Source organism: Mus caroli, unplaced genomic scaffold (genome assembly GCF_978045245.1).
Source record: "Mus caroli unplaced genomic scaffold, Mus_caroli_1 scaffold_4, whole genome shotgun sequence".
Taxonomy (NCBI): Eukaryota; Metazoa; Chordata; class Mammalia; order Rodentia; family Muridae; genus Mus; species Mus caroli.
This window is the reverse complement of record NW_028227259.1, coordinates 107,250,177-107,266,203: the sequence shown is the minus strand read 5'-3', so window position 1 is coordinate 107,266,203 and position 16,027 is coordinate 107,250,177. Positions and strand designations below refer to the sequence as shown.

At 40.8% G+C, this 16,027-nt stretch overlaps 1 protein-coding gene across 4 annotated transcripts in view; it reads left to right on the top strand.

Annotated features, from left to right (window-relative positions):
* Positions 1–16,027, top strand: part of Mapk10 (mitogen-activated protein kinase 10) — a 313,083-nt gene that overhangs the window by 154,666 nt on the left and 142,390 nt on the right. For 2 of the 4 annotated variants that reach the window (XM_021162159.3, XM_021162155.3), the window contains exon 3: positions 1,313–1,384. The exons of 1 other annotated variant lie outside the window; for it this stretch is intronic. In XM_021162159.3, coding sequence (XP_021017818.1) covers positions 1,319–1,384 — 66 coding nt within the window. In that variant the 5' untranslated portion in view covers positions 1,313–1,318. Of the gene's footprint in view, positions 1–1,312; positions 1,412–16,027 lie in introns of all 4 variants that reach the window. One more of the 4 variants, XM_021162158.3, reaches the window with a different exon arrangement.

Sequence of the window (16,027 nt, the reverse complement as noted above, 5' to 3'; positions counted from 1 at the left end):
CTTGCCTCATTCATAACGCAACACACACTTTCTCATTTTCCCAGATGTCTACAATGTAGACGGTAACATACATTTGTCTCCATGTTTGGCTCTGTCTCCTTCTAGGCTCGTTATTCTACTCATCAATACCTATTTTCTACAATGATCTTGTGTTTTCAGCAGCATGCTTCTCTCACCGAGCCGCACAAGGGCCCGATTGTTCTTTACTTGAGGATATTTAAATCTTTTTATCTTTTTATTCTTCCTTCTATGGAAGATGAATGCACATCAAAGACCAATACCAAACATGATTCTAGCAACTCAAACCTTGCTTCTGGATTATTCGGCTTCCTTATCAAGTTGCTTTAAAATTTCCTTGAGCAAGGCTCTGGTGGTTATCCCCAGTGTCACCTCCCATCCGGGTAGATGGCAGCTTGTTTCCTGTCCTCTGCCTAATCCCTTTAAAACTCAATATTCTAGCCATCAGCTGGTAAGAGCCAAGCAGTAGCCTTGGCTCCTGTGTGTCTCTGCGCCCGCACCACAACGTTCTCAGCTTCTCAGAACATTTCTTGCCCCCTTTGAGAAGTTTAACTAGGTGTCTTACAATCTTTTATGTCTCTCATCTAACATTTTTTTTTGGTAGGAATTTTGACTTCAGAGTAGTTTTCAGGACACCTAATCAATCATATGCCAGAAACAGAAGTTGTACCTCTGTGCTCCTTTTAAAAATCCTTTGATCTCACAGAATGCTGCCTTGCATGCAACAGTGTTAAAAAATGTGTTTAATTAAATGGGCGAAACTGTCAGCTTCTTCTGAGGCTGTCTCTGTTTTCATTGCCATAAGGGTTTCCTCCTCTTGTAACCTTGCAGAATTGTTAAATATTGCAAACTCACAGAAAATAGTATAATTAAAAAAATCTAATTTCCACCAAGACCAAGCAATTATTAATAGAGTACCCACTTTTCTTTTTCCTGTAGTTATGTATACTTAAAATAATGGGTGCTATATTATTTTTGTATATTTTAAATCTTTAATAAGGAAATTTCAAACTTGCTTTCCCCCCAAAAAACATCATGTTTAAAAATTTTATCTCTTTTTGTGCTAGCTTTTTCCTTCATGGTTCCTGGCATAATATGATGATATTGATCACTATACCTGACAAAATGTTTTACTGCATTGTATTATATTATATTTATAATTTGTGAAAAATACCTTTTACAAATATAAGTGAGACTTAATATGCGTCTGTGCTGTTCATGATCTCAGATGATTATAAATTGATATATTAAATATGTGCCCTGGAAACTCATCACCTGATTTTGTTCCCTGTAGGTATTTATGAGCCTCCATTTCTTATACTACTGCAGTGAACCAACCTTGGATGTGAAAATTGCCTTTTGTCAGGTGTGTGTTCCTTACAGGTAAAACAAGGTACAGTACACTCCCTTGTATTTCACTTTTGCCATTCCATGTTCATATGAAGCATACCAAGTTTTTATTTATGGAACAGTAAAAGTTTTTTATTTTTAATTTAATTTAATTTTTTTTTTAGGAAAGTACAAGTGAACATTTAGGTTTTATCCCTGTTTCTAGTTTATTTAGGAAAGCTTAGACATGAAGACGCCTTTCTGAATGAGTTTATAATTAATCAGTCTATAAAGTGATCTCCAGTGAGATTTCAGTTGTACTTCAGCGTTTTAGCATTTCTGTCTAATTTCTTAGGGTATGGCATTGATCATCAAAGCACCAGGAAACTGAATGGCTGTTCCTGATTCCCAAATGAAGCATCTCCGATGGCTACCTCTTGCTACCTACATGTGCCATTCAGTTAGTTTTACATAGGCTAGAAAATAAAATAAAATAAATCCACAACAACTCAATGTCAGTGGCCAACAAAGGGAGAGCAGGAAGGTAGCCACAATGGTTGGTGTTGTGTGAAGCCAGTACCTCTGCATCTTTGCACTCATGCAAACACTGCAGCTGAAGTTATTTGGGGCCCCTAGACAAAGAGGTGGTGGGTACAGAACAGTGCTAGTCTCAGACAGCCGTTAGGATTTCACTGTAGTCCTTTCTTTTACTCTTAAGCATTGCTGGAGATCTGGTGAGGAACTGTCAGCTCACCATTTTCCCAGGGAAAGCAGAGAGCTGTGCTTCCATCTCTCTGTGTGTACTTACTGCTGCTTCTCACTGAGCTGAGCTGTGGACTGGATGGTATGCACCCCACTCATAGCAGGTGTACGAGGCAACATGCCTGCTCTGTTATTTCATACAACTCTCTCCACTGCAAAGGGAACAGTGTTTTGGCTTTACTTAGTTTCTATGGCCCTCATGCTCCCTAGACATGAGTAGGATTCCTCAGGCCCAGGAAAGTGTTTGATCCACATTCTAAGACTTATGGTGGGCCTCAACTCCTTTATCTCTAAGTGTCATAGGGCCTGAGGCTCAAACCCTTAGGTGGGATCTCTACTCTAACAAAAGTTCAGGATGCAGATGGCATAGTTCGAAAAGCCGAGGTACCATTTATGAGATGCTTCCTTGCCAGTGAGTGGATTCCTCAATATTTCCGTGCCTCAGTTTCCCAATTTGTAAAAGGGAAAACAATAGCACCCCCCCCCCTCTGAGATTGTAACAGGAATCAGATGAACCTGCACTTGCGGAGTTTTGGAAGCACGGTTGGAATGAGCTAACTTTGTAAGAGTCACAAGCCGCTGAGCTTCTACTCATTCTCCTGTGCCTATGAGCTCTGAACGTGAGCATGACCTCGAGAACTCACACAGTTGTTCCTCTAAGCCGGATTCATGCGTGCTACTGCCTGGTTCTGTATCTCCAATTAGATGTCAAGAAAGCATGCAAAACCATACTGATTCAAAGCTAATCCCTGGTTAGTGCAGTGGTGTAACCCCCAGCACAATGGAGGCTGAGGTTGGGGAACCATGAGTTCAAGGTCAACTTGAGCTACATAAGGAACTTCCCTCAGAGACCATAAAACACCAAATCTTGCTTACCTCATTCCTCTCTCCATTGTCTTTGCTCCAGTTAAGGAAATGCTGACTACATCTTTCCAATCAGAATAGAACCATGGGATCATTTTATGAGCATTCCCTCACATCCAGCAAATCAGCAGACTCAGCTGAATGTAACTCAATCTGGGCTGTACTACCACTATCTCTTACCATTGCTCTACTACCACTTCCACCCAAGCCACCCCCTCTTTTGTTTGAATTACTGTAAGAGCACCTGCCCTTGCCCAGACCTAAATGATTTAACCCTAAAACACCAGTAAGGGAGGCATTTGAGTTATGTGTGATCATGTTACTAAAAACAGGACAAGTCTTCCCCCAGCATCTTTCAAAGTCTTTGCATCTCATAGGATATAGCCCCAAATCCTCATTTTACAGCTTTTATTATCTAACACTCTAAAGACAGCTCCCCTGGGATTCCTCACTCCTTGCTGCCAGAGATCAGTCCTGGTGATGGCCAGGTCCTGCAGAAGAGATAAGGAGTTGGCTGGCAAAGGAGGAGTACGTCAGACATGGTGGTCAGGAGGAATCCTGCAGCTTGAATGACAGGCAGTCAGGGTGTTTATTTATACTGAACTCAGTAGTCAGTGATCGATTCATGTTGTTCCAAAACATAGATCATTTAATTTTTGTCTCTAGACCTCTTGGTCATAGATTAGTCATTATTGATAATCTGTGACAGAACAGAGTTATCTTTTACAATTATTTTCCTTATCAACCAAAAATTTTAAAGAATCTAGAAGCATATTTTGCCAAAGCATAACCACCACTTCAAAGGTTGGTAGCTCATGTGGTTTCAAGGGCACTAGACAGAAACAAACAAACAAACAAAAACAAAAACAAAAAACCTCCAAGTCAGCCTGAGCAGATTGTTATGTCCCAAGCAGTGTATTTTAATGTCCAGACTATTAATCATTATTAGGCCAAAGAAAAACCTTCAGGCCAAAGCTTCTGTAGTTATTATTTAATTTCTGCCATCATGCAATGTTTATATCTTTGTAGAATTTATTTATATGTCTAATCTTGGTATTCTTTTGTTCCTTGGTCATACAATACCACAGCAGCCCTGAATAAGCTAACTTCTCTAAGATGGGGAGGTCTTTTTTTTTTATCTTTAGCACCGTTAAAGTGTTTAAAATTTATTTTTTTAAATTTTTAATATTTTTTATTACGTATTTTCCTCAATTACATTTCCAATGCTATCCCAAAAGTCCCCCATACCACCCCCCCCCACTTCCCTACCCACCCATTCCCATTCTTTTGGCCCTGGCATTCCCCTGTATTGGGGCATATAAAGTTTGCAAGTCCAATGGGCCTCTCTTTCCAGTGATGGCCGACTAGGCCATCTTTCGATACATATGCAGCTAGAGACAAGAGCTCCGGGGTACTGGTTAGTTCATCAGGTTGTTCCCCCTATAGGGTTGCAGATCCCTTTAACTCCTTGGGTACTTTCTCTAGCTTCTCCATTCGGAGCCCTGTGATCCATCCAATAGCTGACTGTGAGCATCCACTTCTGTGTTTGCTAGGCCCTGGCATAGTCTCACAAGAGACAGCTATATCTGGGTCCTTTCAGCAAAATTTTGCTAGTGTATGAAATGGTGTCAGTGTTTGGAAGCTGATTATGGGATGGATCCCTGGATATGGCAGTCTCTAGATGGTCCATACTTTCATCACAGCTCCAAACTTTGTCTCTGTAACTCCTTCCATGGATGTTTTGTTCCCAATTCTAAGAAGGGGCATAGTGTCCACACTTTGGTCTTCATTCTTCTTGAGTTTCATGCGTTTAGCAAATTGTATCTTATATCTTGGGTATCCTAAGTTTTGGGCTAATATCCACTTATCAGTGAATACATATTGTGTGAGTTCCTTTGTGATTGTGTTACCTCACTCAAGATGATGCCCTCCAGGTCCATCCATTTGGCTAGGAATTTCATAAATTCATTCTTTTTAATAGCTGAGTAGTACTCCATTGTGTAAATGTACCATAATTTCTGTATCCATTCCTCTGTTGAGGGGCATCTGGGTTCTTTCCAGCTTCTGGCTATTATAAATAAGGCTGCTATGAACATAGTAGAGCATGTGTCGTAGAAGGGGAGGTCTTAATACTTATTTTTTAATCATTTATCCACACTACTTTTGCCCATCAATATAAGGCCCTGTGAAAGGAAGAGATAATGCCGGCCAATCTAACTTTCTTGCTGTATCTCTTCCTCAAGGTACATACCATCTTCAGTCCCTAATCTTATATGCCATTTAATCACCCGAGCATATAGCAGGAAGAGGCTTCTAGTCTGATCTGCTGCCAACCCCTCTAGCCCATTGAATCTTGTTGACCCTTTTAAGCTTACTTTGTCTTGATTATCTTGTTCCTGAGTAATCACAGGGACAGGAGTTACAAGAGTGTCTTGGAGTCAGAGTCTCAAAAGGACGTCTCTGGTGTTTTTATTTGAATCACAACCTCCAGGGCATAAGGAAGACCTGCAAATAGGGCCAGATAAGGATATCTCTCTAAAATCGGGGCGGGGGTGAGATAGAGGTGGGGAGGGGGGCACAGGTAGTATGCTTAGGAATTTCCTGGGGAAGTAAGTAGTCCTGGAGAAGGCATAAGTGATTCATAAGAAATTCCCCATCAGTCCAATATCCCCAAGTCGTATACATATTAAAAGCCTACCAAGCATGCAATACATGGTTATCAAGACCAAAAGTGGAAGACCGCACAATGGTGATTGCATCACTTGGCCTGGCATTGCTGGATCTTGGACAAGCATCTATGCTGGCTTCATGGCTTTAGCTGTTCCCATTAGGTATGGCCATGCTACCCTGACTCTCTTTCTCCCACACATACCTTACTTGACTTGTTATGTGTGTGGCTGATAGATCACTCCTCTTTTCCCACTAGAAAAGGCTTTTGTACTTGGCCAGAAACATTTCTTAGACTCTTGTTGGAGCCATTTTCACACCAGGTCACAGAGATAACTATTCATATCTCTTCTAACCCATGTGCCCAGGGATATCAGTTCTCTAGCCAAAGATGTCATGACAGGAGTTTTACACAAGAATGAGCCAATATGATGAAGTCTCCTACCTTCTCCCCATTGGTCTTTTTGAGCAATTCTGGGATTTGCCTCTTGTTCATTCACAATAGTATTTGACATGGACTCCACAAAATATGTGCTCTGTGAAAGAACAAATGAGCAGTGTTTCATTTGTCTAATTGGTTGCAGCTCTGATCTGCCTTGGGTGGAAAATGAGCAAGCTGAATCCCCGACTTGAGCATCTGGGGATAACACTGGTCAACAGTAGGAATTGGAATTATTTTCTTAGTGTTCACAATCCAGTGTATTTGTTCCAGGCATTAACTCTTAAAAAAAACAAAACTACCCAGTCAGTAACACTAACCAAATATGCTTTACATAGTTCTTAAACCTCAAAAATTATTAGTAAAATTTTATTGAAATTTCATCCATTTAAGAAATTCAAAATGACTCTTTGTGTTTGAACCTATTTTCAAGCAAACAGCTTGTGTAATTGGACACAGGTGTAGAGTTTGTTTCTAGTAACTGTCCTCTTGAAGCAAAGGAACAATGGGCGAGGTGTGAGCTGTCTCGTGGACTCCAGGTTATCTTGCTTAGGCTGTGGCCCATGGGAACACAGCAAGCCTTGTCTGCAGCGCTTTCAGAAAGCTAGACACAGCAGAAGACTGCCTGTATATTCACAGCATTTGATTTCCTCCTAGTGTAGATATGGCATTTGATAAAAATACACATTTCTCTTTTGTTCCTATAGCTTGATGTCTGCTTCACTTCTCTAGTAATGTGAAGACAATGATGTACTTATTCTCAGAGGCAGAGTTATCAGGTCCTGGTTACTTTCAAACTCCCTCTTAGGCACATCTTTCCCAGGGCACCACACAGGCCTTCTCTACTCTGAAGTGTTTATTCTGGCCACCAGCCAGGTGTGGTGACATCTTAATTTCTGCTTCTATATACTGCTCAAAGACCTTTGGTAACTTGAATTAGTAATCAAATGAGCCCACCATCAAGGCCTCTTGACCCCAGGCTGTTGATTATAATCCCTGCAAATTTTCAGTCTTTGAAGTGTCTGTAAGAAATCACAGAAACCATAGAAAATAAAAATTTTCAGATGCTAAATAGTCACAAAAATATGTGCATGTTGTTTTAAATTAAATTTTATTGAATTCACTTGAGCAATATGAGATGTGCTGACTTTCTAACAATATCTTTTATCAATAACTATATTACTCCTTACAAATAATAAAGTAATATCATTACATCATGTTTTGCTTAAAGCATTGCCAGCAGGAGAGCTGTTGTTACATTTAGTGAGACTTTTTTTTTTTTTTGTGACGGGAGGCATGAAAGATAACTTCTATTTTTACAACATGAATGAGAAGCTAGGACTGGGCAATATGAAATGCTAAGTCTCCCGACTCTCCTGAAAACAGGACGTCTGCCTCAGTACCAGTCATGGTTGAGCAGAAACAGAACTATTTCGTTTCACCGTGTGCTGCTTTTGGAGTTCTGCTGTGCAGTGGATGAATCAGGACTCAACCACGAATGGACTGACAATGATTAGGAGCTGAATCCCCCCTCCCACCTGCTGCTACAACACGTCTCACTCCCTGAGGTGTTGCCATCAGGTGTACAGGACTGTCCTTGTCCCACTCAGGACTCCTGCAGTGAGGACAAGGCCAGGACACCCCAACCTTGATTCTCAAGCTCAATTTATTTTAATCCAGCAAAGGTTTGAGACATAGTTTTGATGCCTTAAAAGTAGAAAGAAAGGCAGCAGAGAAACATCATCTACTTAGTAGGTATCTGCTCTCTTTTCTTTGAAACCTAACTTCTCAGCCTCCTCATCTCTTGGAAGAGTGTGCTGCTAGACTTGATCATGTTTGGGCTATATTAATTATCACAATCATCAGTAATCTAACATTTCTCTAACAGTTATTGACTCTCTAAATGGGTACTTGTATCTAAATTGCTCATGAATAGTTTTAAAGGACATCCTGATTTGGAGAGAGCCCAAGTCTCAAGAGTTAATAGTTCACTGGGCCTGTGGGAATGGCTCAGGTAGGAACGTTGTCAGTCACAAGTGTGCGGACCTGAGTTCCATCCTCAGAACCCACAGAAGCCAGGCATGGGGGCCTGTGCTGAGAATCTGAGCAAGATGAAAGGAGGAGAAAGCTGGGCCCTGAAGACCTCTAGGCAGCAGCCCAGCAGACTTAGGGAAGACCCAGGCCAGCAAGTCACTCAGTGTCAAAGCCCTGAAGAGCAGTGCCCTGAGGTGCTCTCTGACCTCCACATGTGTGCACTCATCAGGCACAGGGAGGTACCACATACACATAGCCACCTGCACACAAATTAATTAATCAGTAAGTCACAACTTCAGTGGCCTTAGAGATGAAGTGACTGAGCTGAGTTTGTCTTCCTTTGGCTGGCCACAGAAACACTCACACTTTGTCAAGGAGACACTCATGAATTTGCTGATTGCTGATTATCATTCATTACTTCTTTTATTCAATGCCCCTTATAGATATTTTAATTAGCTTCATTTACTCATTCTGCCTTATACACATTCAATATCATTTTATGATCCATCAAAACAGCTATAATCTGTCAATGTCCAGTATAAAATAAAATGAAAAAAAAAGACTAAAATTGTTTTCCCTCATTTTGTCTGCACAACTCTAAGGTTGTCGAAGTTGGAGTTGAATTATACTCTATTTTGGAGTTTGGGGGTGCACTGGCTGGTTTTGTGTGTCAACTTGACACAAGCTGGAATTACCACAGAGAAAGGAGCTTCAGTTGGGGAAGTGCTTCCATGAGATCCAGCTGTGGGGCATTTTCTCAATTAGTGATCAAGGGGGAAGGGCCCCTTGTGGGTGGGACCATCCCTGGGCTGGTAGTCTTGAGTTCTATAAGAGAGCAGGGTGAGCAAGCCAGGGGAGGCAAGTCAATAAAGAACATTCCTCCATGGCCTCTGCATCAGCTCCTGCTTCCTGACCTGCTTGAGTTCCAGTCCTGACTTCCTTGGTGATGAACAGCAGTATGGAAGTGTAAGCCGAATAAACCCTTACCTCCCCAACGTGCTTCTTGGTCATGATGTTTGTGCAGGAATAGAAACTCTGACTAAAAGAGGGGGCTTAACAATTATACACATCCTGATATACAGCATTTTTATGATCTTCTTTTAAAGTCTTATTTTTATTAGAGAGAAGTAGAGGGACAGAGACAGAACATGAGTGAGGGTCTGTAGGTGTCAGGTGTGTGAGAGACAGAGCTATGGATGGCTGATGTGAGGCCCAAGAACCAGATTCAAGTTGTGTCTGCAAGAGCAGGGAGTGTTCTTAACCACTGAGCCATCCCTCTCCCACCCTTTTTGGAGTTTTAAGTTTAATTAACGCAAAACATTAAAAATTGTAAGCAATACAGTGCGATGCTTCAGGACATGTGTGGAATGATTGAACTGAGGAAATTATCGCACCCGTCACTCAGACCATTCATTCATTCCTTCTCTCTGAAGCAGCCATTATAAACGTCTTAATGACTTCTGTTGACATGTAGTAATTTGATAGGGAACCAAATTAACACAAGACTAAAAAAACAATTACAGATTGCCACGAGTCGAGGAAAAAGGCTCTTCATGAATGTCTAAGATGCGTCTACTGCATGCAGTGGAAGAAGTGCACATAAGGGGTTACACAAAACAGTGGTAACATGATACTACCTAAGAAACCCAGATGCCAGACATGGAGCTGCGAGATTAGGTATGCACTCTGGTAGGATTCAGTCTTGCTTGGACATTCTTTCATTGGGCAGGCTGTTTTCATACCTATAGTTCTCCTTGATAGCTGTCCCATGGTGTCTTCAATCTTCACTATCTTAGGGTGTCTTTGCAACTTGATCTTAACCATCACAGCTTAATAAAAATGAGAGCTCAAAGTCTTCTTTCACAGAATCTGACCCTGCCTCATGTTGCTTGGCCTCAGTGGCTTTTTGGAATTTGTATTCAAGCCTCCATGACCCCAGAACTGTTAGGCTTTGCAAAAGCATTTACTATGTGGACCCTCCTACCAAATTCTACTGCCAGCTTGGATATAGTCTGGCCCCCTTTGTAGCAGAGCATTTGCATACTCTGGCATCTGGCCTCAGGAAATCATGTCCTTAGAAAGTTATTTCCCAACAGGAAATCCCTTTAGCAACGTTCTAAGTCTGGACTCTCTTGTTTCAAATAGTTTTGCATTTGTGTATGTTGGAATCTTGGACAGGTGGGACCACTCCCTCAAAACATCTTTCCTACTTTCCACGGAAGAGCACAGTCTTTCTTGGTCATAATTATAGCTGCTCTCTTCTCATCCACTTTGTGCTTCTATTCTTGTTCACATTGCTCTGCTCTCCAGACTGTACAATTTCCATATCTTTCTGCCATCCACCATCGAGCTGGCATAGAGAAACGAGCAGAGACCACTCCATAGCCGGAAGTTACGCTCTCCCTAAATTTCCTCCATCAATTTATTTCGACTTGGGTTCCATTTAGATTCACAGGGCCTGGACCCACCCTCCAGCTAGTTCTCCAGAGAGTTCTTGTTTCCCTTTGAAGCTTCATGGAACAAGCCTCCCTCCCCCTCCCTCCACATTTTCCTCAGCATTCTGGTCTCCTATCAAAAAGACCCATTAGGCTCCTGTCTTAAAGGGATGTGGTTCATCATAGCATGGTAGGGTCAGCAGATAGAGCAGGTGATTACGTTACATTGTATCCATAGTAAAGAAGCAGAGAGAGAGAGAGAGAGAGAGAGAGAGAGAGAGAGAGAGAGAGAGAGAGAGAGAGAGAGAGAGAGAGAGAGGAGAGAGAGGTGGATGTTCACTCTGGTTTAGCTGGTTCCCTCTGTTCTCTCTTCAGTCCAGAACCCCAGGTCATATGATGGTTCCACTCACACGCAGGGTGTGTCTGCCCCCTTCAACTAAACTTTTATAAAAATATCACTGAAGATCCCCCACAGGTGTGTCTCCTCTAAGTGCTTCCAAATCTAGTGGAGTTGACAATGAAGAGATAAGGCATTACGACCCAACATTGATTCCTCTGTGATCTTATTTTTCATATTTTCACAGACTTCATACGAAGTGTCAGATGACATTTTACCATTTCATTGGACTCCTATTTTCACCTATTTAAAGGAACATGACTCTGACTTTCCTTATATATGTTTTGATACACAAGATTTAATTTTACATTAATAACCTAAAAAGCACGGCACTGATGCCTTTGTTTGCTTGAAGGGAGGGGATAAGATATTAAATAAACAAAGACAAGATGCCCAGTATAACAACATGCACACATTTTCTGATGCGATAACTCACCACTCTCTACACAGTCATGGAAACCGACCTCCTGCATTTGTGGATGAGATTTATATTGGTTAATGGTATTTTTTTTTCTAGTATCTACATGGAAATATAGCTATAGCAAATTTAGTGCTCCATTTTGCTCTATACCCTGAAATATTTATATAAAAAACTATGGAATATCTACTTCAGTCAAATTGGACTCTGTTACACTGCCTAAGACTAACTGACAAGATATAAAATTCAGTCTTGCAACTGAGAGGGTTTCTGTGTTGGTTCATTTTTAAAAACGTGCTTGGTTTACTTAACACAAAAGGGTCAAAATTTTAGCTTTCTGTGGAATAAGATTAACTTGATTGTAAATGAAGCTTGGTATTGTGAGTTTAATTATAATTGAAGGTTCAATCAGACCGAACAAAGTCATGGCTTGAGTATTTTTTTTTATAGTTGAGCTATAAAATTCACTAGAACTGTGCGTGATTTCAGTGCATCTGTAGCCATGCTTGCTAAAAGATGTATGAAACACACAGACTCTGTTTTAGTCTAAATTGTGTTCATCTGTAATTATTCTGTGCTTTCCATGCACTATTTCCCTGGTGGCAGAGGGCATTGGAAATGGAAATAAAGTTACAGGCTTTGTTTTACTGAAAAATGATTCTCTAAGGCTGGGCGCACAACCAGGAGTGGCGACATTTTGCAAGTAGGTCAAGCTCGCCCACCAGCAGTTCTGTTCCAAGTTCTAAATTCCACAGATGCCAGTATACTTCTGGGGGTTCGAAGTCTCTAAAATGTAAATACTTGTTTGATTATATATTGCCAACAAATTCAAGAAGGTCAAAGCGCCAATGCACTATTAGCACTATATTTTTCTTGTTGATTTTCAGAGCTGCATTGAATTCAGGAACTTGCACATACTAGGCTAGGACATCTTATCACAAAGCTATACCCCCAGCTCTGAATCACGTATATAAGGTGGTGGAAGACTCAAGGCTAAGCGGCGCACCCTTATCATGATGGCTACTTGGGCAGTCACAGCTGGAAGATGACAACTGTGAAGCCATCTTGGGCTGCATAATGAGTTCAATGTCACCTTGTGAAATCCAGTAAGATTCTTGTGACAAAATTTAAAGATAGGCTGGGGTTTTTGCCTAGGGTAAAACATATTTCTAGAATGTGCATGTTCCTTAGCATCTACAAGGGCCCAATGCTGCAACCAATACATAAATGATAGACAGATGAATAATAAAACAGACAGGAAGACATACAAACCAAGATCTTAGCACGAAGACCCACCAACTGAGGCACCAATTATATCTCTTTGTGGACATACAGGTACAGGAATGAAAATAGCCAATAGATTTATGTGGGGCTCAGGATAAGGCTGTGTGTTGTATACATGAAAGCGGACTCAGGCTCAAGATTGTTGAATGTAGCATTGAGGAACTCTAAATGTTTGCGACCAAACTGTAGAGACAAACTTCAGGGAAAGGCTGGTAAGTCCCAGGTGAACTCACTGGAAACATTGATTCTAGAAACATTGTTTCCAAAAGTTGTTGGACTGCCCGGTCCATTTATCTAAGGCAAGAAAGTTTTTTATTTTTCTTAATACTGGGTTGTTCTTTATTGTCCCAATTACTGAGTTCTTCTTGTGCAATTATGTCACAGAGCTGTTGTTTCCTAGGCGTTCTTCTTTATCTTTATCACACACAAGGTGGGAAGGTGCGCAGTGAAAGGTGGAGAATGTAGTGTTCCAGCTCAGTGGGCAATACCATTGATTCTGAAATCAGCACTCCCTGTCCCAGCCTCTATGCAGGGATTTAGCGCTCAGCATCATGAGGCCAGAGCACCGTGTCTTAAGAACAAAACAATGACTTGTTCAGTGCAAATGGAGTGTAGTAATAACGTACCCTAGATCTCTAGGACTTATCAGAGTAAAAGTTTACATCCTACAGTGTAGATTCCAATGCATGCTGGGATGGGTTCCTTTTTTTCTAGTGTCTCGGGAATTTAAATTCCTGCTATCCTGTGTGGTAGCAGCTGAGATACCACAGTGAGAAGAAAGAGGAGCAGGCAAGGCACATGACTTCACATTTTTAAAATTACATTTTATTTACTCAGTGTGTGTGTGTGTGTGTGTGTGTGTGTGTATACTCATTTATACATATACCATGGTATGCATGTGGAGGTCAAAGGACATTTTCCCAGTTACTCATCTCCATTCACAATGTGGTTTTCTTTGATGGCAGGGGTCTCTGTCCACTGAGAAGTCTTGCTATCCCTCTATGGTGGAAACAGAAAGTATAACTTGTTGCTTGTCTTTTTAATCCCACCATCTCTCCAGACCATAGGCTCCTAGCACAGTGTTATGGCTTTAAGTATTGCTTAAGAGTTGGATGAACTTTCTTTAAAATATTGCAAGTAGATCTTTAAATGGTGAATCATGTCTCTATCCTAGTTATTATAACTGTGTAATAACTAAGAAAGTCCCATATATCATCTAGTGTAAATCTCCCACTGATGAAGAGTAGACTATTATTTCTTTTCTTCTGTGTGTAAGGAAACTGGGGCTGGGTTTATAATGACATTGCCCAAGGTCTCATAGTGGGATTCTAGAGGAGACTGTTAGATGCTGCAGCACAGTATAACGTTGTGTGCTGTAGACCCTCTGGGCCCCTGTGCCTGCGTGGAAAAGAGTCTCTAGAGTAGGTGGGCAAAGCTTAGGTAAAGTGACAAACAGAGACACACACACAAGAGAGGTGTTGAATCTGAATGTAATGTTCTGGTGGAGTCTCAGACTTTTATAATACAGAGTAACAGAATAGGGCACATTGAAGTTTTTTAGGTGCAAGAGGAGTGACTTCAAAAGGAACCAGATAAATGTTTACTTTAGAGATTATCACCCTGCCTAGGATCAGCCTAATGTTAGGCAAGAAATTTACACTTCAGTGTTAATAGCACCAGGGGGTAATTAACTCTTGACAGGCTTCAAGAATAATGTAATGTCACTGACCCCGAAATTCTCTAGGCCTTGTTAATTCTTATCTAGTTTGGAGAATTCCCATTATTAGGATAGTATATCAACTTGCTCTTGCATGGAATGTAGTTTGTAGTAAATATTTCTATCTCAGTGAGACTTTTAGTCTCTTTCTGCAGTCAATTGAGTTAATGGCTGTGATTTATTGTTTTATTGTAGTGCTTAATTAGTTACTGAATAGGCTAAGCTCCTTGCTGCTATCTGGGATCTTGGAACACTGGGAGAGGCTTTAGCTAATTCAGAATACAATCTTAAAAAGGCATTAACAATAAGGTAATACTAAATAGAGAGCACGTGGATCCATACACTAGACTAACTCGGGAGTAAAAAATTAATTTTATGGGTTAGGGGAAATGCCAAACTCCAGGAGGGAATTTCCGTGGAACTCTTTTCCTCGTGGGCAGCTTCCAGGCTTTCGCCTGTCAAACTGACCCAACTGGAGAGCTGGCTTTTGTCAGACTCCAGGAGGAGAGCTTCCTTGAAACTCTTTTCCTCATGAGCAGCTTTTAGGCATTTCTGCCTGACAGGCTGACTCCACCGGAGTGCCGTGGCAGTTGTGGAAGTTATCTGTCCTGAACTTTCTTCCTGTAAAATGATAATAGGAATTCTTTCATTAGTTCCTGAACCAATATTAAGCTAGCACCCAGCAGCTCCATGCAGTATCACTTTCTTCCTCTGTACACAAAGAGGAGGCAGAGCAGTCAGAGGCCTCAGCACCACCATTGATTACACCAAATGCCTTTTCATATAGCACAAAATGATGTTAAATGTAAGTGAAGTTTTAAAAGGGTTTGTTATACTGTTGTTATAACTTATTGATTTCACAGAGTAACATCTCTGGACCAACTAGCATTCACATTAAATAGATTCCAGAATGGAACTGTTCTTAGAGAATCACAAGTCAAGAAATAATAGCAAAATGTGCCCCCAACAAAACAAAACCCCATGCCATTTTATTTATTAAGAATTGTCAGCTCAGATATTCCCCTTTAAAACTAATGGATAACTGATTTGATTCAGATTGAAAATGGAGTGAGTGTGTGCCTCCTAGCCCCAAGAAACAGCATGATTATTGGTTTCTGTTGTCCTTCCATGACAACCTGGCAACAGCATAGTGGGAGAGCTCCACCTGTCAGTATAACTTGTAAAATAAATTGCTGATTCCATCTATGTCAAAAGAGGAACCATAACTCATAAGTGCAAATGACAACATCAAGAAAGTTGTCTACACATTGGCTAATGCACTGAAAGTGACTCCATATGGCATTTTCTACTGAGTTGGTTGATGTGATATCAATACAGGTTTTAATATTGTGGAGCACATAGTATGTCATCAATAAATGTGTTTCAGTGACTGAAGCCAAGCCCACTTTACATTTACATAGGAAATCTCTGGTTACAACTGCTAACACAGGGTTGTATTCAACTAGGGACTTGTTTAACAAACAGCTTCTTCAGATTCCAGGGAGAGAGGACTGAAAAGTGAGTTTGTAACAGCCGAGTAATTTCTCTAGACTTCCTAAGGTTTCATCCTATAGCTCATTCTTAGAAAACTACCTCACTATTCTAAATTATTTTCCAGTTTGTAAAAATTATGTCAAATTGGGTGAATTTAATTCACATACCC